At 39.0% G+C, this 23,658-nt stretch overlaps 1 protein-coding gene across 2 annotated transcripts in view; it reads right to left on the bottom strand.

The window, feature by feature from the left end:
* Positions 1 to 892: 892 nt before the first annotated feature.
* The window catches only part of CREBRF (CREB3 regulatory factor), a 36,449-nt gene continuing 13,683 nt past the window's right edge, over positions 893 to 23,658 (bottom strand). The window contains exons 2-9 of one of the 2 annotated variants that reach the window (XM_006138136.4): positions 19,310 to 19,497; positions 17,373 to 17,498; positions 14,743 to 15,808; positions 9,452 to 9,646; positions 6,417 to 6,606; positions 5,879 to 5,952; positions 5,476 to 5,598; positions 893 to 4,771 (exon numbers count right to left, since the gene is read on the bottom strand). In XM_006138136.4, coding sequence (XP_006138198.1) covers positions 4,656 to 4,771; positions 5,476 to 5,598; positions 5,879 to 5,952; positions 6,417 to 6,606; positions 9,452 to 9,646; positions 14,743 to 15,808; positions 17,373 to 17,498; positions 19,310 to 19,423 — 2,004 coding nt within the window. In that variant the 5' untranslated portion in view covers positions 19,424 to 19,497 and the 3' untranslated portion in view covers positions 893 to 4,655. Of the gene's footprint in view, positions 4,772 to 5,475; positions 5,599 to 5,878; positions 5,953 to 6,283; positions 6,319 to 6,416; positions 6,607 to 9,451; positions 9,647 to 14,742; positions 15,809 to 17,372; positions 17,499 to 19,309; positions 19,498 to 23,658 lie in introns of those variants that run through there. The other variant, XM_075900265.1, reaches the window with a different exon arrangement.

Here is a 23,658-nt window from a genome sequence, read left to right as displayed (position 1 = left end):
TGGTGTTTTCTCAACATGGTAATGCCTTTTATATGGTTACAACAATAATCAGACACTTCAGCAGTAACTATTTTAAATGTACTTTGCATGATCCTTAGGGTAAACCAAAACTGCAGCTCTGTGAACAAGCCTAATTTTAATCTGGTAGTATACTGAACTAGTGGTACCAAATCAAAACCTTTAACTTTAAAATAAAAGAAAAAACATGATTAGACACATTCCTGAAATTCAGGTCCCAAGGCCAAAGATACTAACATTCATGTTACATAATTGGGATATACTGCAACACCATTTCAGGAAGACTGCTAAGCAAGTTTGAAGAACAAAATTATATTTGCTATTTCTGCTGAAGGCAACTTGTATACAACCCTATCAAAATAATTAGGTGAAACATTTTCATTTTTAAACATACCGTAGCTATATGTTTAAAAAGATTTATGGAAGATAAAAGCACATCCATTCATGACATTTTTGTGAATAAACTAACATCTATTTTATTAAATGAAGGCAAAACTTCAGATTATGGTATAGATTTTAAAAATGAAACCCAAACTGTCAACACTATTTCAGAAATTATCTGGCCCTTTTTAGATTATAAAAAGGTTTTTTAAGTAAAGGAAAAATTTTGCTCTTTACTGCTTTTTTCCGACTGGAAAAAGAGCTTTAAAATTCAAGCTGATGAACTGAGCATATCTGGACCTGATTTTTGTATCACTTTTAAGTCAATGTGCATCACTGATGTCAATGTTGTTATTCTTGATTTAAACCACTATGAGGGGAGAATCACGCCCATCCGCATCTAACTGGAGACTTAAACTAAAACAAATAAGATCCCACACCTGAAACTTTGATAAACTCATGAAAGTCAGAGAAAGCATTAGCTGACGGGATGTAGTAGAAATAATTTTTTATTTGATTTGTTTAGCCCTAGCACCCCCATCTCTCAAAGGCCATTCAAAATTTGTCTTTCATACAAATACAAAGAGACTGTTAAGAGAATTTGAAATCAGATCCATTTGAAGTTCCTTCATGATGCTTTTATCATAGTTCTGATCTTGCTTTCAGAAGGGTCAAAGGATTTAACAGGTTCAGGGGCATGAAAAATAAAAACATTTAGTTCTAAATGTACAAGTAAGGCACAATATAAAGCCACATCATAATCTGGCATGAAGGAAAGAAGAACGGACAAGAATCATACATGGTACAGTAGAACAAGCAGTCCATCATATTGATTCAAAAAGTGTGGCACCCAAATTCAGGCTTACAAGATCTTAACAAGAGCAGTTTGACAGCATGCTTTAAAAGAAAACAAAGTCTAGAGAATCCAGTGTATCAGAAAGAAGGAAGAGCTTTTAGTTTTTATTAAATCAAAATGTATAATTGGTTTTGGATGACAGAATTAAAGTGAATATTCACAATGCCTACACTCAAAAATATTCAAGGACTTCATAAAGATCCACATACCATGTATGAATGCTGAAAGCCTTTAGAGAGCTATTCTCTAAAGATCATCCAAAATGCATGCCACAATTTCCAAAAAACAGAACATGTACATTTTTTAACCCTTATAAGATTTGTTTGTGATAAGAGTACACTAAACGTATATATTTTAATGACACTAGAGAGGAAGCAGATTGTTACTGGCATTAAAGTACAACCATTTCTAGACGGTTTAAATGCCACAGAGTCCCCTGGTTAAAATGTAAAGCTGCACAGCTTGCCTATGTCATCTTTATGATAAAGTTAAACCTGCAAAGGTCTTAACTTTACTCTACATTTTACTGCCAGGTTTTATTTAGATCAAGTATCGCTGCAGCATTCTGACCAGCCCAGAGTTAGCAGCAAAATGGCAGGAATCATATAAAAATGCAATTTTTTCTTCTTTTTAAACAAAGTGCTTTTCTAAGGTATACATACTTATATAAATAGGTACAAAATAAAGTGTCAACATTAAAAAGCTCTACTATTTAAAAGCTTTTAACTATTTAACTTAAAATAATACATAGAAAACACTGAAATGCAAGGGTATGGAATCCACTAGATTCAAAGTCTTTTTGAAATGCTAGACCAAAATCATATTCTGGTTTTCAGACAAAATAAAAGCTATAAGCAATGTTAGCTCAGTATTCTTGAGCAGCTAGAAAAGGGCTTTTTTCTGCCTTATTGTCAGTTTAATTTGTCATGTAAGTCCTACCTGATTGTAAAACTGCTGTTTTTTGAAATACTGCCTCATCTGTAAAGTTCTGATATAGCGTTTGCACCTTTCTAGCATCAAGAATGTTTGAACACCAGAAAGGACTAACATTATTTCAAATCTCAGTATAGCCATGACTTTAAATTTACATGACATTGCATCTTACCCATTTATGTTCTATTCTGAAACTATAACCTGTGCTTCTCCTCTTGCCATATAACCCCCATCTCTCTCTCTCACACACACGCACACACTCACCCACCCTTCAAAAAACCCCAAAACCCTAATAAAAACCCCAGATAGTTCCTGCTCAAGTTTTGTAAGTTCTTTAAACAAATGTTCATTTTTTTTTTACTAGATCCAAGTTTTAAAGGAAAAAATGTGACAATTTAGTAGTGGTATTTTGGCTTCCTCCACCTTTAAGTTTTTCAGAATATCAAAATGTAGAATAAGTTGTGGACATACTACAAGCATGTGGCAGGACTGCCATTTTGTCTTCCACTCTTTAGTTTACTACCTTCAGACCTTCTTACACAAAAGGTTTAGGTATAAAAATAATTCTACCTATTCATAAAAGGTATCACAGTACAAACTTAGACAAACTACACAAAGGAGAGAAATTCTCCAAAGGGACCAGGAAGAAAACCTTCATGAACTTTTTTTTTTTTTTTTTTGCATTTTTCCAGCAGCTACATTTTAAAGTATTTGGTATTTCTATTCTCAGTAGACAGTGTTTTGTCATTATATTTAAATAAAAGAGGAAAAAGGGGTCCATGAAACCAGAGAATGATCTTGCCTTGACATAAAGGACTTTCTCGTCAAGAGATAAAGCTATTCATTTGCATTCTAGAAACTAACAAAGCAGACTCTTATGAGCAGAAGAGCAAATAAGAACTAATGTGTGTTAGTATTTCCCAATCATAGAAACTACTGAATTAAGAATAAATCACATATAAGTTTGAAGAAGCTAGTCTGAAATACCTGTACAAAAATATAAAAGAAAAACTATAAATTTTGTTTTTTTAAGCCTGTGCTGATCCTTTGAAACATCACATGCATAATAATACATCAACTGGAAAAGTGGCAACTAAGGAATTAGATTATTTGTAGCTCTTTTTTTCCTCTTTACATATATACATATTACAATAAAAATAATTTTATTTTGGTTGTCTGGTGGAAGTATCCTACAACAAGCTAAATATATATTTTTTCGATTCTCAAAGTTGAAAACTATTTTTCCAATAGCATACTAAAATCCAAATATATTAAAATTTCCTACAGTAAATGTAGCGAAAAAAAGATGTAAAGACTTCGAGATGGTCATCAACTTATCTACTATTGAAGCGAACTAGAAGAACAGCAAAATAATATTATGTATGAATGCTCCTTCTGTAGATAATTGGACCCAAACAAAAAAATTCACAGTTCAGTAAGATCCCTAACCCTGACCTTTAATAATTTTTTTTTTTTTTTTTTTTTTTTTTTTTTTACATTCAGTACAGTATCATGTAAGCTGTGCAAAACTTTACTTAGACTGGCAGTTTGCCATATCAGTTGCATTTGTCTTTGGTACAAAAATAAACAATCGCAAATGTGCAAGTATTTGTTTTCTTCCGGCCAAGTACCGAAATTGAATTTTCTAGAGCCATCTTTTATACAATACATAGACTCTGTGGCATATATCTACATTTTCAACATATTCTTATATACATTCAAAAATTTGTAAGAGCTGGAACAAATACATTGAACCCCATAATCTTACCATCTATACATCTTATTTTTTCCTCAGGGTTTTCATTGTAGAAAAACTTTACCAGCTTATATTTATAGCTCTCCCCCCAAAATACAAGGCACAAGAATATACTTTTTTCTGCTCTTACTTTCACAGACATTTAAATAGAATATTTAGCTTGAAAAATTAAAGTCTTATATGGCACACTAGCTCTAATGCAGTGTGCATTATATACAAGTTAATGGGTGCAAAGAAAGCTTACTGGTTTTATTTTTAGAAAGAAAAAAAGCAGTAATTCTTAAAAAAAAAAAAAAAAACACCACTAAACCTTGACAGTTTACAAAAGAATGCTTCCTCTTAATTTTTATTTTACTCAGAGCATAAACCTGCCACAATGTTTGGCATTTTGCTAAAATTTCCACTAGCACAAACTGTGTTTTTTCTTCTAAAGCAAATTGTATGATCTGGTTCTAGGTTTAAGAACACCTAATCTCTCTGTATTTGTGCCTGAAACAGCTTTAATACTATATGGTTTATGCTCCAAAAATGCTAATTATGCATTTTACATCATATGGTTTACTTATCCTACCGCATTGTTATTAAAAAACTATGGAACCTAATTGTGTTTACAGAATGCTGAACTGACATGCAGACCAGAATGAAATTTACAGTGGAGTACTTAACACAGGTAGCGCTCTGACCAAATGGGAATAGGTGAAATGATGTCTGTTAAACTTTTGACGTTGGTATTCGCAGCCCTACAAGGCCACCAGTGGGGTCTCCTTCTGCAGTTTTCTCTAAAACTTGGTTCACAAATTCTGATGTTTGACCAGCTACAGGTAGTCCTGGAAAGGAAAGAGGGATGTACTTTAAGATCATTTTTTGTGACGGCGCGTTGGGGTTTTTCCATCTCCTGCACCCCCATAATGGCATGGACAGACTCCACCAGCCAGTATAATAGAGGGTGTTTATTGCTTCTCCAGGATACAGCACAGAACAGATGTAATCTGGTTACAGGGCAGGCCTAGGATGCCTCAGCCCTCCTTGAGATGGGGGAGACTGGGCCCCTAAATTCCAGCCCGTTGCCTAAGCTGCTTCCTCCATGATACCAGCCAGAAACCTAACTAACTCACTTTCAGCCCTGGCCCCCAGCCAGGGCTCCACTCCCCTTCTTCCCATTGTTCTGCTCCCTGGGGGAGAACTCGTCAGACAGGTTCAAAGCCCCCCTTGCATAATGACTCATCCCCTGCCCTGCTGGGCCATGCTGCAGGCAGCAGCCAGTGAAGGTCACTCACAACCCACTGCCCAGCATAGCAACCAGCAAGGTACCCCCCACTACGTCACACTTTTATTTCCACATAAGGCCATATTTTATTTAATACAAAATCTCTCAAAATTCCTCCTGTTGGTCAGTAACCAAACAGAATGATTCAAGTTCTGTGATATTTGGGCAAGTGCTTTGTCTCCTACAGAAATATTAGGCTTAAGGGACTCAACACTTGTTACATAGCAGTTTTGGAGTATGTGGTTGATTACGTTTATTCCTTACCAAGAGTATCTTTAATAAGTACATCAAGCTTCTGCTCCATATTAGTTCCTCTGTCATCTTTAGGACTCTGCACTCTATTAACAATTTCTTGTTTGATAGAGTTGATCACAAACAACAAATTATCTACAGAAAAAGACAATATCAGATCACTTGGTAATCTATATTGAGCAGGAACTGAATTTCCCTACGTACTTATGACAATGAGCCTAAAATAAATCACCACAATACAACCAACTAATCATAAGCAAAGCAAGGAATCGGCACTCCCTACAAGTTAAATACCAATATCCTTTTTCAGCATTAAAAAAGCATGCTAGGTATGACTCTAGTGATGTGAAAATACAAAACATGTAACTGCTTGTACTAAGATAGAGGAAAAATTGTGTATGTGAAAGAAAGTTACCATATTCTGTGTTGAGACCCCATAACTTCACTTTGTTGGCTTCATACTGGGCTTTCTTCTTTAGTCTGCAAGCCCTGTAGTGGAGAGAATCAATATGCCTCTAATCACTATAGAATATTCATTATTGCTAACTTCCTCTGTGCTGCCAGAGATTATGGCTTATTATCTGCTTCCACATATTCTTTACAACCAACTGCTCATATTTGGTATCATTCATACACACAAAGAAATGCAAAATAGTGCCAGTAGAATTTCAGATTCCTGTTTCTTAACTCAAATAGCCATCCTTTTATCAGCTAGGCTTACTTCCAATAGGAAGAAAGTACAATCAAGTTTGCCTTTTTCTATGTGAATCAGATACCCTATTTTTTCGTTAGGTTGTTTTTTTGTTAAAGCAATACTAACCTTACAATGCTTGTGAAGAATCAAGCAGCCTCTCTCTAAATAAGAAATTCAAAGAGGTCTCACTTGTACAGCACTTGTCTGGAATAATCTCAATAGGATTAATTTACACAGGTAAAAGCCATTTAAAGTTTACCTGGAAGCTAGTTTGTTCTTTTCTTTTCTGGACCTCGGTCTGGCAGTTAAGGGAAGTTCACTCACTGGTGTCAGGTCACTAATCACCTTATTCAGTTTCCTTAGTTCATTGCCAATCTGTAGAAGTTTTTTGGGGTTAGGAGTCAGGTCTTCCACATCAGTCCTCCGTGACTTCTTTACTGCATATTTTCCTGTTTAAGTACACAGGCAACTGAGTTAAGGTTTGTTAGAATACAGAGAAACACACATCTGAAAAACATTCTGAAACTACCTTGGTAGGAAGCTGTGCTTATTTTTTCATCATTGGAGTCATGGGTGCAACCTATCAGAGCCCTGTGACCATTTGCAATGTAAACTACCACTCAATTTGGTATTACTGACAATCTGTTCAGAACCAGAAGAGCAAAAACTGTTGGTTAGGACTGAGATGCATGAACAGCAGGTGGGTGGGATGCAGCATGTTCCCTGAACTGTGTACAAGTCCTGACAGACAAAACAGCAAAGGTTCCATAACACCTTCCCATTCTAGCTCATTCAGTTCATCTCACTTGTAAGACCAGCACATTCTCAAGAAATAGAGAAGTGGATTGTTTTATTATCTTCATGAAGTGGAGTTAAGGGTTGGAATTACAATAAAGACAGCTTGATCTAAGCACAGTTAACAGAGTAGTCAACTCCTTGTGAATATCTTTAATGAAATTTCTTTATACATACTTGTGTACATAAAACATAAGCAATTCACATATCTCCTGTATTTCTTTTAGAGTCAGCTTGATTTTACTAAGAATAAGAGCATGAAATTCAGAATCTTTATTCCTTAGGAATATCTGTTTGTTGCACATTCACCCTCGAGTTTACTTAAAACAGCAAATGTACTAATTTACTTAAAGATACCGGCAAACACTGCCTCTCCAAGACACTTTCCCGCTGAACTGATAACTAAAATGGCTTGTGCGAAAGCCCTGCTGATGCCTTATGACATGTTAAATTCTGTAACTTTTGGATGCTAACGAAGTGCTCAATTCTACAAGCCTTCAGCATACAGAACTCATTGTGTTGAAGAGTTGTTCTATGTACAAAAGTCTTGAAGGACAGCCCTCCAAGTCATGCCTCTGAAGAAAGTACTGAAGACTTTCTAATAAACATGAACAGAAGTGCAATGAATATACAGATACATATTTGTTAGTGATAAAGATATATTGCTATTTTTTGCAATTTATCAGGTTTTCCACATTTAAACAGACAAACACATTAACTGAATTTAAACATTTCCACTCCAAACAGAACAGCAAGTAACATTACTTTTTATAAACAAGGGATCTGAAAACTATTAGTGTTAAAAATAACAAAGGAAGTACAGGAGTATGTTAACAATACAACTAAGGAAGTGTATTACATTAACCTCAATGTCACTTCAGAATTATGAACAGATAGGGAATTGACTACCAGCAGAGGGCACAAAACAGAAAAACAAACTATTCTCAAAGCTTGTTTGTCCCTCCTTTACAGCATCCATAATGACCATAGTACAGGAAATTGGCTTGTAAAAAAAAGTCACAGAATGGAAATATGATGTATATTTAGTAGATGGAAAGAATATTACTTTAAGATGCTATGAGGGTGTAACAAGTTCAAAAAGTTTTTAAGTATTTATAGAAAGGAGGATTATTCCAAAACTGACACAACAAGGGTGCAAGAAGTGCGTGAGGAGGAGACAGGCAAGAGAGACCTCTACCTTGTTGACTTGGTTAGTTGTCTTTTGAATGAAAGGGCATCTGTGAGGGGGCGTCTGCCACGCACTGGCCCTTTAAGGGGTTAAAGCCCAGCCCTGGGAGAGGGCTGGAGCTATGGGGCCAGCAGCTATGGTAGGAATTAGCCAATCAGGGCCCATCTGAGGGCAGTATAAATAAAGGCGCCTGGAGGGGTGGAGTCAGACTCACTCTTGCTCTAGCTGGGCAGCAGGAGGGACCTGGCTGCCAGGGAAGCTAGAAGCTTTCTGAGGTAGAGCAGGGCTGGGGAAAGGCAGGCAGAGCTGGGGAAGCTCTGGCCAGACAAGCTCCCAAGCTGCAGAGCCTGAAGCAAGGCCTGAGGGTACTATCCAGAGGGAGAATGCCATGGGTAACACAGAGATGGAGGAAAAATAGGTAGCAGTGGGCGAGGCACCAGCTGAAAGGGGCGCTCCAGATCTAGAAAGCTAATTCCCAGAGGCCGTGTCCAGACTCAGGGGTTTTTTCGGGAAAAGTAGCCTTTTCCCGAAAAAATCTTCCCCTGCGTCCAGACTCAAGCCGCGTTCTTTCGAAATTATTTCGAAAGAACGCGGCTTTTCTTTCGATGGCGGTAAACCTCGTTTCACGAGGAAGAACGCCTTCCTTCGAAAGTTCCTCTTTCGAAGGAAGGCGTTCTTCAATGTAAAGAGGCCGTCTTCGAAAGAGAGCATCCAGACTCGCTGGGTGCTCTCTTCCGAAAAAGCGGATTTTTCTTTTGAAAGATCCGCCTGCAGTCTAGACGCGATCTTTCGAAAGATGCTCTTTCGAAAGATGCTTTCGAAAGAACATCTTTCGAAAGAAGCCTGCAGTCTAGACATAGCCAGAGTGTCCAGCAGGAGGTGTGCGTGGTGGTGAGGCCTGCTGTGTTCCAGCATCTCAGTACAACATACTGGTCAACTCTACTACAAGCAACACTAGATCAGTATCAAGGGGCAAAGATCAGGCTTGTTACTAAATTTGTGATATTAGCAATATTGCACAGATTTTGGAACATTTTAGTATTTCCACTGAGATACTTTAGGAATTATAATTCTCAATTTAGGCATTTCCCTCTGGAGGGAAAATATACTGAAGGTTATTATTATATATGCAATCTCTCTTCCCTGGATGCACTAGGGATTCCTAACAGTTAACTAAAAGTTATACTGTTTCAGTGATTTCTTCTCATTTACCAAAACAAGAGCTCCCTTACCTATTCTGCCTCTGACATCATGAATCTGAAGGTGATAGCGTCAAAGACACTAACTGGCTACTGCAAAACTACTCTTACCATGATGGAGCCCGTTCTTCTGATACATGTTACTTGGTAAAGTATCTCGACTCCATTCTGATGGCCTCAGCATTCTTTCTTGCTGCGATGGTGTCAGTTGCTCGCTATACTCCCAAAAGTATCTTCGTTTGCCTCTTTTTCGGCAAGATACTGCAGTCATTTCTTTTAAGTCTTCCACTGAATCATTTTCATATCCTAAAGGAATAAATTGCATTGGTCATCTTATAAACTCGAGGCTGAAAATATTCTAATGTGCCTACAAGTACCAAACCAACCATTCAAGAAACTACAAGGGAGAAAACCTTTTAACTGTAATACCCAGTGGACTTGCTCCACACTCTCTAATGAACCAGGCTTTTTGTCTTGCATGCCAGTTTGACATTTGCCATAAGTCCAGCAACAAATGGATAACCATTAATGCAGCCACAATTGTGACAGATCAACGATTGCTGAATTGGAGGTCTCCACTGCAACCAAAGCCTCTCTGCTCTTATACTGCTGCTAAGTCTCTGTTGGGAAGAGGAGAGATGAACCAACAATCTTTCACCCCCATGTAATGTGAAAGCTGCCATCTCTGCAACTGCTGTAGTGTTGGATGGCCTTCTTGTATCTCCCTCATCCTCACTCTCTTCGCCCCCCCCCATTCTCAGCAAAACATTCCAGTTCTCCCTTGTTTCTTACATGAATCTATCCAACAATATATCATTTTAAACAAAAAACATCCTAAAGGGTCAGTTGGACAAAAATCAAGATCCTATCCCATCAAAATCAGTCCACAAAAAACTGTCTCATCTGCACTGTCAAAAGCCTGGGAGAAACACAATCACTCTTGTAGCATGCCCAGAAGGTCATGATAGTCTGACAAAACTGGCTAATAGGAGGAGAAGAAGGAAGAAAAAAAAAAGTTGCAGTATAGGAGGCCCTCTGCTGAGCACCACCTGTCACCAGTCCCAAATCCCATTTTAACTGCTTGAGGGTAGATCCATTCAGTTTGATTTATTGTCTGTACCTCTAATAACAGAAGAGACAAATAGTCCAATTACAAAGATAAGACACTTGGGAGTTGAATTACAATACCGTTTGTATGACATTTAAAAAATAATTTTTGTACTTCAGTTTTTATTCCTATACCAGGTTACAGACCAGACTTTTTCACTTTGCAACCTTATAGAACCAGCACTGGATTATTTTATGAGTTGTATTTTATTCCTTTCACACCAGATTTAAATAACACAATTTTTGAAAAGTAAAATATTGAACATTACTTCAAAAAATTGAGCAGACGAAAATGGATAACTGGAAACACAACATGGAATAATGTGATGTAATAAGTAAACCTGATAGTGGTTTTATTGCACAGATAGTGGGAGAGAAAACTGAAGTGAGATTCTTTGAAAGTCGCAAGTGTTGGGATTATATTTGTTAATTAATGCTTATTAATAGGATGATGTGAACTAAATCATTCCCCCCCCGAACCCCCGCACAACAGCTGTTGCCATAACAAATGTAGGAACATAGATTTCATGCCTGTGTTGGTAAACTCATGATGATTTGGCAAGTTTCTTCCTTTCTAAAGCCAACTATATAATGGCGTACAGCGTATCACAGCACAGGGAAAGCATTGCTTTCAAAACCCTATTGCCTCAAAAGGAGAGGTTACTCACCTTGTGCAGTAACTGAAGTGCTTCATCTGCTCCACTTTAAGTGTACATGCATCCCATATATCTCTGGTTGGAGACTTTTGGTAACCATGTCTGTTTGACATGGGAGCCCCCAACACCACAGGGAGGAGGTTCCATTGCCCTAGCCTCCCTGGCCCTGGAGCACCAGGGACAGAGGATGGTGCACAGCCCCAAAGGACTGGGAAGGGTAGGCACTCAGGGGCAGCAGCACTCCACCCTCAGTAGGCATTCTGGGAGCAGAGTGTGGGCAGGGCCATTCCTAGCAGCCATTCCAATGCTTTCCCTCACCTAGTATACCCACCGCCCCTGCTGTTTGACCCATGCATGCATCCTAAGCATCCTTCAGCCACAAATTGAAGATATTTAGGATTGCATAGACAAACCATTCTCAATTATTTCTTCACCACAAAGTCCCACCTAGGAAACTCTGAAGCCAAGGAAAAGGAGGGTGTGGAGTAAGTTTGTTTCTATGTGTATTGAGGCATGTGCATACCAGTAGAAACATAAATGTATTTGTGGGCTTTCTACTAATCAGCTGGGCGGCATTTGAATCTCTCCTTACTGGGAACACTGGTCCCAGGGCACCTTGGTGGCTTACCGAGGGGGCCTAGAGCAGGACAGCAGCAAAAGTCTGCCCCCGCACCTATACTAACCACAGCAGTGAGAGCCAGAGTGACTCAGCAGCCTGCGCTGCTCCACTCTACCACCTTCTCCTGACCCACTACACTCAGCTTCACTGCAGTAGCAGGAAGCAGAGCACCCTGGTGCCACGGTACTCCGCTCCCTGCCAATGCGGAGAAGTGGAGCACAGTGGGCTGGAAGAGGGCAACAGGGCCCCACAGTAATTTCCCAACTTACAGTGCTTGTGGGAGGCGCTTCGGCAAAGGGGCAGGAATGAGCAGGGCAGAGCTTGAAGGAAGAGGTGGAGCAGGGTAAAGGGCAGGGTCAGGCCCCAGCCCCAATCCTATCTCCCCTAGGGACTGGTGTTCCCTCTAAGGTGTGAGCCTGTGCAGCCATGCACTAAAAATGTTAGGTCTGCCCATGTCATTTTAAGAGCTGCACAGCAGCGTTCACTGCTCACCTTCCTGCTGGAATGGAAGATGAGCGGTGGCGACAGCAGGAGACCTAGTGGGTCCCTGGTGGCAGGCCAGCTGCCCTTTTGCTCTGCCTGGAGCTAGGGTGCATGAGGTGAGGTTGTTCTGGTGACGCTGCCCCAGCTGGAATGGGCCTCGTGTGGCTGCCACTTTATTTCAAACTGGAGCGGGGCTGACTATGGTGCTATTTTTAGTACTGAAGTCCTGCAGGGACCGGCACTGTGGTACTAAAAATAGCACCAGGGACAGCCTCTGCTCCAGTCCCAGCATGCGGACCTGCCCTGGGAGCAGCTGGGGCTGAGGGAGCTTCTGGGGCCCAGACCGCTACTCAGGCATATAGGAAAAGTAGTGTTTAATAGAAGGTAGAAGGGATTGCTTGTCAGAAAAAAAATTAATGTAATGCCACTAACTGAAATTCCAGAAATTAAAAAAAAAAATTCAACATTACATATTATTAAACTTGGGAGATTTATTAATACAGCACAGTGGACCAGGAGTTACAGTACTGCAATCCAGTCATACCTCACAAAAGCATAACAGAAGCCACTCCAAGCTTCTGAAAAAAGAGTAAGCTGAGAGGATTCCCTACAGAAGCAACAAAGAGAGACAGCTTAGATGTTAATAAAGACTCGTAATGCACATGTAGAAGTAATATAGAGCACCCTGAATATCCAGTACATTGTTTTATACAAGATCTACTCATGGCTTCTACTTACAATCATGCTTGACTGAGCTTGCTAGCTGAAGTGGAATTTAACTGACTTTTGAGAGTTTCCTCCCCAAAGTTACATATTGTCAATTGTCTGTATAATCCATGACACTCTATTCTAGGTTAGAAAGCTGTGTAAAACGTAATGCACACTGTAGTAATACTAAGCCCATTAGCTATAAGCCTCTGCTTGTATTTTATCTTTAAAGTTATTACATTGTCATCTTACAGATAAGGTTTAGTGTCATGCCCCCCATGCTTTATGAAAATTGGCTTATGAATATAAATATGCATAACTCCAAGACACTTTAGAAAAAAATGCATCATAGAACATATCATTGTTAAAGTTATGATCTGCCAATGGGTATATTCTATTTCTGTGCACATATCACTCATATGTGAAGCTAGAAATATGAAGTGTGGATCTGTTTATAATTCTAAATGTGCATATGTGAGCCATTACTGATCACCCAGAAACATAATGGCTCTCTACTCAAGGTAATAATCTGTAAATGGTTCATTTTTCCTGCAAGCCAAACTGTTTTTTTCTAGAAAGACATGTGATCAAGCTACTTATAGCTGGGATCCATCTTGAATCTGGTATTTTTCCATGGGGATGGGGAAATAAAACAAAGGGTTCCAGCCCTGGGGAAAAGTCTATTTAAGGAATGGAAAACAATCTTTTGTCTTCAGCTGGCTTTTGAAATTGCCTCTCCCCTGTAAGAGGATATACATGAAGAAACCTGAAAACAAAGAACTCTGAAAAGCTGTAGACCCAGACCAGAGAGAAAGAACAAGTTTGTTTTGAAAGATTTTATCTGAATCAATGGACAAGTGGTGAGGAACATACTTTGAAATAATTGCTTTTAGTGTATTAGACTTAATTGGCATGTTTTATTTTGTTTTGGCTTAATAACTTACTTTGATTTGTCTGTTTTCACTGGCAATTACTAAAATCCTACTTTTTATACTTAATACAAACATTTTTGTTTATTATCAGGTCCAGTGTAAATAATTTACCTGGGTGGAGCAACCACTGTGCCTCTCTCTTTTACTTGGTAAAGGGGGAGCTGTTCCCCCAACTCTGTGCCTTGGCTGGGGGAGACCAGAGATTCTGGTCCAACCGAAAACAAGTATGTGAGCTCAGCTGGCATGACCAGAATACCAGGTGACAGTTCCAAGGGGACCCTTGTGATCAAACTTATCAGTTAGTTCTTTGTTTTTTACTTGCAGAGGAGAAGAGAAGAGTTCTGCCTCCATGGTCCTATTTAATGTTCTGTCAACAGGGGGCAATTCAGGACAAATATAGGATTGATGTGTGTATTATGAACAACTGTCCAGTAGGCTCTAGAGAGGCTATCAATGGATTTCACATGGGCTATCCAGGCAACCGTTAAGGGATAAAAATTCTGTAGATAAGCCTAATGAAATGACCTATTGCATGCCTGTAAGACTCTGTGAATCCCACTATCAATTGATTGACTCAATACATCTCAGCTCAGGAAAGGGATAGATAGATACATGCAATAGTATTTAGTAAACTACGAGTCTATATTATTCTACATTCTCTCCTTGGTTTTACTAGTGACTGTGACCTTGACCTTCTTTGTGAAGTGGGCAGAATACTTACAAACATGAAGCCTCATAACACTCCATTTTGTATTTGAAATCCTTGGATGAAAGCACTATGCAAAGGTAAAATGTTACTATCTATATCTATAAATTATTCCAAAGCATATTTCCCCCAATAACTGCTATGCAGATACAGAGTTTCCAGCTTCTAATATACAACAACATTTAACAAACCTGGTTCAGAGAAAGTATCACTGATGTCATCATCTTTGTCTTCCTCATAATCTTCTTCCTCATCGTCATTTTCAGACAGTTCGTGTTCACTGCCAAACCCCTCATCATGGTCCTCATCTTCAATATCTTCTTCATCCTCCTCTTCCTCTTCAGGATCTCCTTTGGTTGGCTGCTCACCCAAGCTGTCTGTGACAAAAAGAGAATAATTGTGCTCTTCTTTCTTCTGTGAAGGATCTGAGACAGATGTGCTGGCAGAAAGGCTGTTCTCTCCCACAACTAGCCCAGGAGTTTCCTGGGGTGGGCTGATGAGCAGCTCTTGAGTCTCTTTAAAAGGCAAAATAGGAGTACAATGACTCTGAAGGGAATCTATCCCTTTCCTCTCTTGTCTCTTTGCTACAGCTCCACAATAGCAGGTGTTCTCCTTTGCTGCATCTGCATGTGCCTGACTCAACACTGGTTTGCTTTGTGGTAATGGACTGATCTTTACCTTTGCCTTTTTAACATAGTCTTTACATTCAACATGACTGTTCACCTTCTCATTATTATACACATTGGTCTTCATGATTTGTGTGCTTGAAGTGGGCTTGCTTGCCTTTTGAACATAGTCCGACAAAGGAGCCTCAGCCTGAATGTTCTTTGAGGAACACACCGGGGCTGCTGCTCTATTTGTAATTTTTTTCCCAGGTAACAGAGAAGTTAAAGGGTTTTGTTTTACACTGAAGAGTGAATCAGAGTAATAAAGTGAATCTGACACAGGTTGAGAGTCCTCACTGTTAAGCTGGGCCAGAGTTGGAGTTTTACTTATCACCTCCTCATCTTGGTATGGACTTGAGAAATCATCAAGACCCAGGTAATCCACTTCTTTTGTTCCCCAGATGTCACAGCTGGTTAGTTTGGTGTACTTAGTTAAGTCTTCACAGTATGTGTCCCACTGCTCCCAGTTTGAAGTGAAAGCAGCTTCATTATCCAGGACGTCTGTAAAAGACTCTAGATTTTCAATATCTTTGCAGTCCTCCATAGAAAGGAAGTTGTCTCTGGAGCTCTGCTGATAGTCCATTTCTCTGTCCTGTGCATAGTACAAGTAGTTAATAAGGCACATTTTAGAAAAATACTACCCTTTCTTTCCCCGGGCTACAAAAACCAAACAACTTCCCCCTCCTCCACCAAACACTCAGTGCTGCTGAAGTTTGCCAGACATAGCACTAGCGCAACAGTTACTTAAGAATGTTTTTTAGGACAGTGGTTTTCAAAGTGTGGTCTGTGTACCCACAAGTGCTCTGCAACTGTCTTGAAGGTGGGTCGCAGGCTCAGGCTCACGCCCTCACCTCAGCGGGGAGCCTGTGCTAGAGCTCCAGCCCTGGGTCCCCCACCCTCAAATTTGGAATGCTAGCACTGGCTTCCTATTGCAGGGGAAGGCCCAAGCCTCATAGGTCAGATCCGGCTTGTGGGGGAAGGAAGCGGCTCTGTGCACTACAGTCCCCCTCTCCTCCCATCTGGGGGAACAGCAATGCAGGAAGCCACTCACCTGAAGGCTTTCCCTGCTGCTCCCATTGGCCAGAATCATGACCAATGGGAGTAGCAGGGGGGCAGTGCCTTGGAGCCACGGGGTGCGTGGACACAGGTAAACACCCCCATCCCTCATGTCCAGTCCCTGCACACCTAGCCCACTCCTACACACTACCTCCCACCACCACCCAAGCCTACTTCTGGCCAGGTCAACCTCCTGGCCAGATCCTCACCTTACAGCCCAGCCTCCTGGCCAGACCGCACACCCCCATCTACACCCATTTTGTCATCATGGATGGTTGGCTGGTGTTCTACGGAAAGGTCTACGTTGAGTAGGGTGGGCTGTGGGCCAAAGAGTTTGAGAACCACTGTTTTATGGAAAAGAGGTGAGCATGCTTTTTCATAAATCCCTTTTCTGGGATTGCCAACAAGAGTACCAGCCAATTGTGTTATGGGTTTTTGTATTTTGTGCACACCTGACCATTGGGAACTGGACTAAGACCAACAATTCATTTCACATATAAAAGAGCCATCAGAGTGGAAACTACTTTTAGGCTTCGGTGGTGGTGGGAGGTAGCGTGTAGGAGTAGGCTAGGTGTTGAGACACATTTATACAAGCGATCAAGAAAAGAAGGGCTCTATGTACCATTACAAATGCTCTATGTACATCCAAATCCTGAAAAACCTTGTTCTGGCCAAACAATAAATATGAGCAATCTACTGTCCTAATTCATGGGTCTCCAACACTGGAAAAAATAGTAATTTAACATAAACAAGTTTATATTTTGTTCCGTTCATGTGTAACATCCTCAATGAGGGGGAATGTAATGTTTTTTCTAGGCAAGATTATACTGTTTGAGACTGCAGATAACATTCCCCAGTAGAGATTTACCTCTCTGCTCCATCTGAGGCTACTGAACATAAGGCATACCAGAGCCTCTTCTGATGGCTCTCTTAACCTCCTGTAAGTTAAAATCCTAAGTGATGGCCTGGTGGTTGGGGACTAAGCCAATAATAAGCAGAAGTGAAAAGTCAGACAGCTGACTTTCACTGAATAGCTCCTTATAGACCAGCCCCTCATTTACAGGAAAAAAGGAAGGTGCAACCCACCAAAGGTACCTTACCAGTTCATACATGAAGTCCGGATCTGAACTATTTGCCAAGAGATCTGTGCTCATCAATGTCTGTTCTGAAAACGTATGGCTCCGAAAGGCATCCCCAAAAGGAGGGTCCATTCCACTCACGCTAGGCTACAACAAAATTGTTTTACTTCATTAAGAAAGCCACAAACACTATATAAATACAGATGTAATATCAGATGCATACCCTTACACTCCTTTACTTCAATGGAATAAAGAGATCACTTAGTAATTTTTTAAATAAAAAAAGTTACAAATAAGATTTTCCCAGCGCTTGTCATTTAGCTCTAATAGGCTTTGAACTTGTTCTAGACTTACATCTGAAAGACTTTTAGGTAAATGAATTAGCAAACAGCCAGTTAAATATATACAATTCTTTCCCCCCCCCCCCCCACAAGACACTAAAATTTGTTTTTACCATGTAGCTACTAGACAGTTGCTCATTTATTCCTTTTTGCTGTTGATTTGAAATTCTCAGTAGTTTGGGGATCTTAGTAATATTTTAGCACTTGTAGAAGTGTTGATTCTGCTGACTCTAGTTAATACTCTTGTCAATGGGCACTATTGAAGTTTTTCATCCACTGCTTCACTGGTGGGTCTCAATCTTGCCTTCCCTCACTCATTATTTCAATCCAGGAATCTTTTAAAAATACATCTAAATTATTTCACTCCTGAGTAGAGATTGATGATTTTACCAAATTTGTGCAATTCATTTGTAAATGTGCATCTTTTCTGGGGGAATAGGTGGAACTTTGTGTAGAAACATTTTGAAATTAGGTTATGATTACTAACTAGAGAAACAGAAAGTGGCTAAGGGCTTTTTGTCCTAGTTCCTTATTTTTCACTCCCAGTTTACTGTTTCCTCCCTGTCATCACACTCATTAGTCTTGAAGGGTTGGGGAGGAAACAGCATTTCATTAGTGAAAGTCAATCTCACCTAAAGTTGGCTTGTATGTGAATCACTGCAGTAATAAAAAGCTGATCCAGACACCTACCCTACCCTCAGCAGAAATACAACTTTGCTGAATCCTGTTTTATGACAGAGACCTCATGACCAACCACAGCACTGTTCGGCCCTTACAAGGGTCCCAGCATTTCTATGCTAATTTTTGCAGCAAGGATAAGTATGTACTACAGCAGGATAATATTCAAGAGAAGGTCACAGTGAGATACAAGTCAGAGAGCTTGATCAATTATATCACATATGTGCACACGAGCATTGGGCAGGATAATACTCTGTCAACTTCAACAGCTAGTTTAAAAATAAAGAATCTGAAACAATGTAATGAAGCAATGACAGTTAGGTTGCAAATGTTGTGAGCCTGATTTTTGCTCTTCCTCTAAAATCCACAAAAAGATCACACTGGACTCAGACTGGTAAAAGTCAAAATTTCTTCTATAAAATTTGAAATGAACTGGGCAAGAGACTTCTTAATTATGACACTAACAAATCAGAATTTGGTGGTGTTTCCCTAAAAATCCAATAGGTGACAATCTTGCCAGAAAACGGTAAGTGTGTTTTATTATCTATGAAGGTGGTTTGTATGTTCACATACAAGAAAAATAAAAGTGATTCTTTAGAAAAAGTACCTAGGGTATGGGTGAAGGAGCCAAGACTTAGCAACTCTAAAAGCAGTCAAACTGGAGGAGAAGACTTGAGCTTTAGTTTTGTTTGTTCATTGAGGTTTACTTTATTATTAATCAAAATACAACCCCAGAAGGGGGACAATTTTGACTTTACGCAGCCTCTTGGCTTTAACTCAAGCAGATTGGGAAAAGTATCTCATTTGTTATAATTTATACTCCTCTTCTCAAGGTTCCCTTGTTAGATGAAAATAACCTTGTAAATTAACTTTACTTTTAAAAATGAAGTAAAGTGTATATGTTCAGGGAAGTAAACTATAAACAAACACTAAGCTTACTTGAGGCATTTCCAAGTCCAGATCCCCCAAATCCAATTCCAAACTTCTTGTTTTCTTCACTTTTGTATTTCTTTCCAGCTTTACTTTAATGTCAGTGGGTAGCATATAATACATGCAATGAAAGGGATAGAAGATTTCCTTGAAATAACTTCAGTTCACACACTGAGCTCTTCTCTCTTTGTAGACTTCTGTGTAAAATGAATAGACCAAACTCCAAAAGTTAATGTTTATTACAGTACAAGTTAAAGTACCACAAAAAGAAGAAAATACACCTTTTATCCAAGAAAAAAAAAGTAGCATCTCAACATGACAATTTCTGAGGAAGCAAAAAAAACCCCAAAGTCTTCCACACAACTGTATAGACCTCATGCTTGAACATACTGCAAGAATTAAATTCTCCTCCCCCATCTTAGTTTAAATTAAAAAAAAGCTAGAAAATCATAGAACTAACAAGACTTGTGAAAACTTCACAGCTGGTTTAGACTACTTTCCGTTACCTTTCCCCCTCACCATGTTTGTATGCCCTCTATCAAGATTGCTCTTCAAGGTAGATATGGCTCAAAAGTACCCAGCACACTTTTAGACCATACAAGAAACAGTCTTCACATATTTAATATCACAAAGTCAATAAATTCTAGAATGAGACACATGTAATCATTAGTCAGTCATCATCTTTTCTGAAGTAGATACTGAGGGCATACCTGTTTTAGTGTTTCCCCATCCTTTTCTTACAAGTTCAGCCCATCCACACCCAGCTATGATTGAATCAGTTTCTCATGCAAAAACATCTAATGGCAAAAGTCAAGTGCAGCAGGCACACTCACTATTAAGCAAAAAAAACAAAACAAAACAACAAACAAAAAAAAAGAGAACTTCTCTATTGGAACTTAAAATTTGACTGATTTTGTTACTCTTCCACTGACTTCTGCCTGGCTCTGGGTTGAATTCCTTGACTCAGTATCTTCTGTAGTCCCTTGGATAGTTCAAATGCATGTCTAAATAAGAGTTCATTCCCATCTCATTTTCCCTTTCTGAGGGATTTATATTTGTAACAGCATGAAGCAGCAAAGGTATGAAAAAACAAAGTATTTGGTTCTACAGGACAAAATCTAAGAAAATAAATAATGGTGAGGGCAGGAGAAACCGATTTATATATTAGAACTAAATAGCCATATTCATTCCTGGTGTAATTCCACAGTTAATCTTCTTGACTACTTGCATCTCTCCTTCCCCTTCCCCTCCCCAATCAGAGCAGCTTATGTCCACGGGAAGCTCCCCCACCCAACATAGACAGGGGCTGCTGATGCTGCCGCCGGACCAGCCTCTGTCTGTGGCAGGCCAGGCTCACTGGGGACAGAGATTGCTTCACAACAGTCTCCCTCCCCACCCTCAGCAGCCTCTGTTTGTGGGGAGTTGGGACCTCTCGCAGACAGGGGATGCTGCCTCTATATCAGAAGCAGCAGTGCAAGGTGGCAGGGGGCTCCCTGAGAGTAAACTGGCTGCTGACCCTGTTCTTGGGGACTATAGAATAATCAAGTAATGGATAAGATTTCATGTGGTTACTCGACTATTCAATTACACAATATCTAACATCCCTAATACTAGAACTATTTCCATTTCTTTGAATGTATTTTTTTTTAAATTTTGCAAACAGTTCCATTCTAAATAAGTGAAGCCATTTGCTCTGATTATATACGTTTATTCACATTTTTAAATGTAGAAATAGCGCTAGAATGTGCTCCTACAGCAGAGTAAACTTGTCAAGGAAAAAAAGTCCCTTTATAGATGAACATAGGAAGATAAATTATTCCTTCCCTTTGAGTTTTGTATATTTAATTTAGTATTTTTAAAAGGTATTTACATCTTAAGTGAAACAGAATGCAAACAAACTTGTGCCAAAGCAAAATAAAGTGTTTTTTAAATTTCAGAGCCCCAAATATAAACAGAAAAAAAATATATAAAACCCACAAAGCTTCATATAGCCCAAGTTTTAACTCGGCAAAACAGATCCTCAGCAAGATAATACAAATGCTTCCAATTAAGTTATCCCTTTAATGGTCTACAGGTCAAATACAAAAATGCAGTCCTTCCTGAAGATTTTATTCCTGTCCTCAGATTTCCAACAATCCCTTTTTTATTTTTGTGTCAATTGACATTTAAACATTCTGGCAGACTCTCTCAAGGCACCAAGTGTGCAGCCCTTCTCTATCTCAGTGCACTGAAAGCTACACAAAGAGACATTTACAGAGCCAGCTTGCTCAATGCTGTGAAATTTCACATTAAGCTGCAAAAAACATTTGCTCATCATGAGCAAAACCTTGCACTTTAACTTGATTTTTTTAAAGAATGTACGGAAACACATTTTGGAGTCCTGCTTTAATAGCTGGGGAGAAGAAAGAACGGGCGCAAGGGAAATGGATCACATCTTTCAACACCAATCTGCATATTACAGTCACTTTGTAATTCTGTACAATTAAACGGATCAATTTTATCTTCTATAAATTTAATATATGAGCATTTTAATGGTTTTTGGCATCCAGAATATCTGAAGCTGCAAGTCTATGGCGTGTCAAGGTCAAATTTTGACATTACAATCCATGCCACCCTACTACCTTTGATACACAAGATATAAAGTCAGGGCAGAATTTTGTCTAAGCCCTATGGCAATAGGCTCAGGAACATACCAAACTCTTCAATTTAAGGATGTTAGTTTTTGGTCTCCAACATAATTTCATAATGTCAGTCTCAAATGTTTTGTGCTTCCTTGGCTAGTCAGAATGTATTCAAATACTCATTGTTTTCTTTAGTCTAAAATCTCATCAGAACACTTCCATGACGGTATTTCAATCATACTTAAATAAGTGCTAATACTCATACTCTATGGATAACTTTTGGTATTTCCCAATAGTTTTGAGAACAAGCCAACTGCATGGAAAAAGACAGCGAGGGGCATAAGCCAGTTAGAGATTCTTAGTCTACAGTTAAACAACAACTAATCTTTAAAGTTACAAACTAACACAGCCACCCCTTAGAAATTAGTCTATAGCGTGCAACATTTACTATAGAGTAAGTCTGCCTTTTATCCTTTTCCATTCCTAAATTCCTTGGAATCATCAAAATCTTCATGATAAAACAAAATAAATATTCACACTTACTTAATATTTTCTGGGGGCTAGAAGATTAAAATGTAATACTCCAATCGGCAATGGCATATTTAAACATAGGTTTAAAATCTGAATTGGTTGAAAAGGGAAATGAGTTTGTGGATCTCAAAGGACCCATTTATCCTCCTAAAACTACCATACATTTCATCCACTATAAACTGAGTATGCTTAAGACCACACTTGACCAGACTAGCGGGGGTGATGCAGATCAGGATTCAGCATACTGACTACAGATTTGAATGAAAGGAAAGAATTCTAGGAGTCCTATAACAGGAGTAAAATACTGAAAATCAATACACTGAAAGTTGTATCGGAGCACTTGCCCTTTAAATGGGTTCTATTAATCCCCTAAATAAACATTAAAGAATAGTGGGCACTGGTAATGGAATACACACTTTCACCTCCATCAGTGATGCCCCAGGGGTGCTGTTACCATAAGATTATGGCCAATCAACTACAAAATGAATTATTAATCTAATATCAGTTGTTAGACAATATGGTAACTTTCCTAACTATCTTTCTGGTGATCTTTTAATAGAGATACTAAATGAACCATAGACACAACTTTCAAGCTGGACCATCCAATGCCAGAGTTGTTACATTTGATGTGGCAGCACATGGGACCTCACATTGCCACTTCCTGTGTTGTATTTTTTTATTCTCCCAAGTTCTAAATCCATCATCTTTTGCCAATATTAAATTCACCCAAAAGAAACCCCAGAGAGAAAGAAACTTGCAAACAACTGCAAGAGAACTGCTGAATGGCTTTACCAATTACAGTGCACCTCAATCTGCAGTAGGAATTTTTGTACTTTAGTTATGAAATAGCAATCTTGCTTTTAACTGTTTGCGATTTTAGATGCACATTTTGTACAGTTTAAAAATAGTAAGTATAGCTATATCTTTTGTTAATAGGCACTGTGCAAGTCATTATCACAGCAGTTAAGCACTTAGTTACAGAGTTAAAGTGCATTACATAAACAATTACATTTCCACTATCACGAAAAGTGTTTCAGCTGCTATGTCAAAGTTCCATAACAGAAGGGAGGAGAAAACATGTTTTCATGACTTCCCATGTCAATCAATACTTTACTGATATTAATATTTGTACAGTATCTGGAAGATGAAGAAATAAAACTTGAAAGTTTCTCTGAACACCTATTAGTAGAACTAATCCTAAGTGAA

Source organism: Pelodiscus sinensis, chromosome 17 (assembly GCF_049634645.1).
Source record: "Pelodiscus sinensis isolate JC-2024 chromosome 17, ASM4963464v1, whole genome shotgun sequence".
In the NCBI taxonomy this organism is placed as follows: Eukaryota; Metazoa; Chordata; order Testudines; family Trionychidae; genus Pelodiscus; species Pelodiscus sinensis.
The sequence above is the reverse complement of the archived record's forward strand: the minus strand, read 5'-3'. Positions and strand labels throughout refer to the sequence as shown.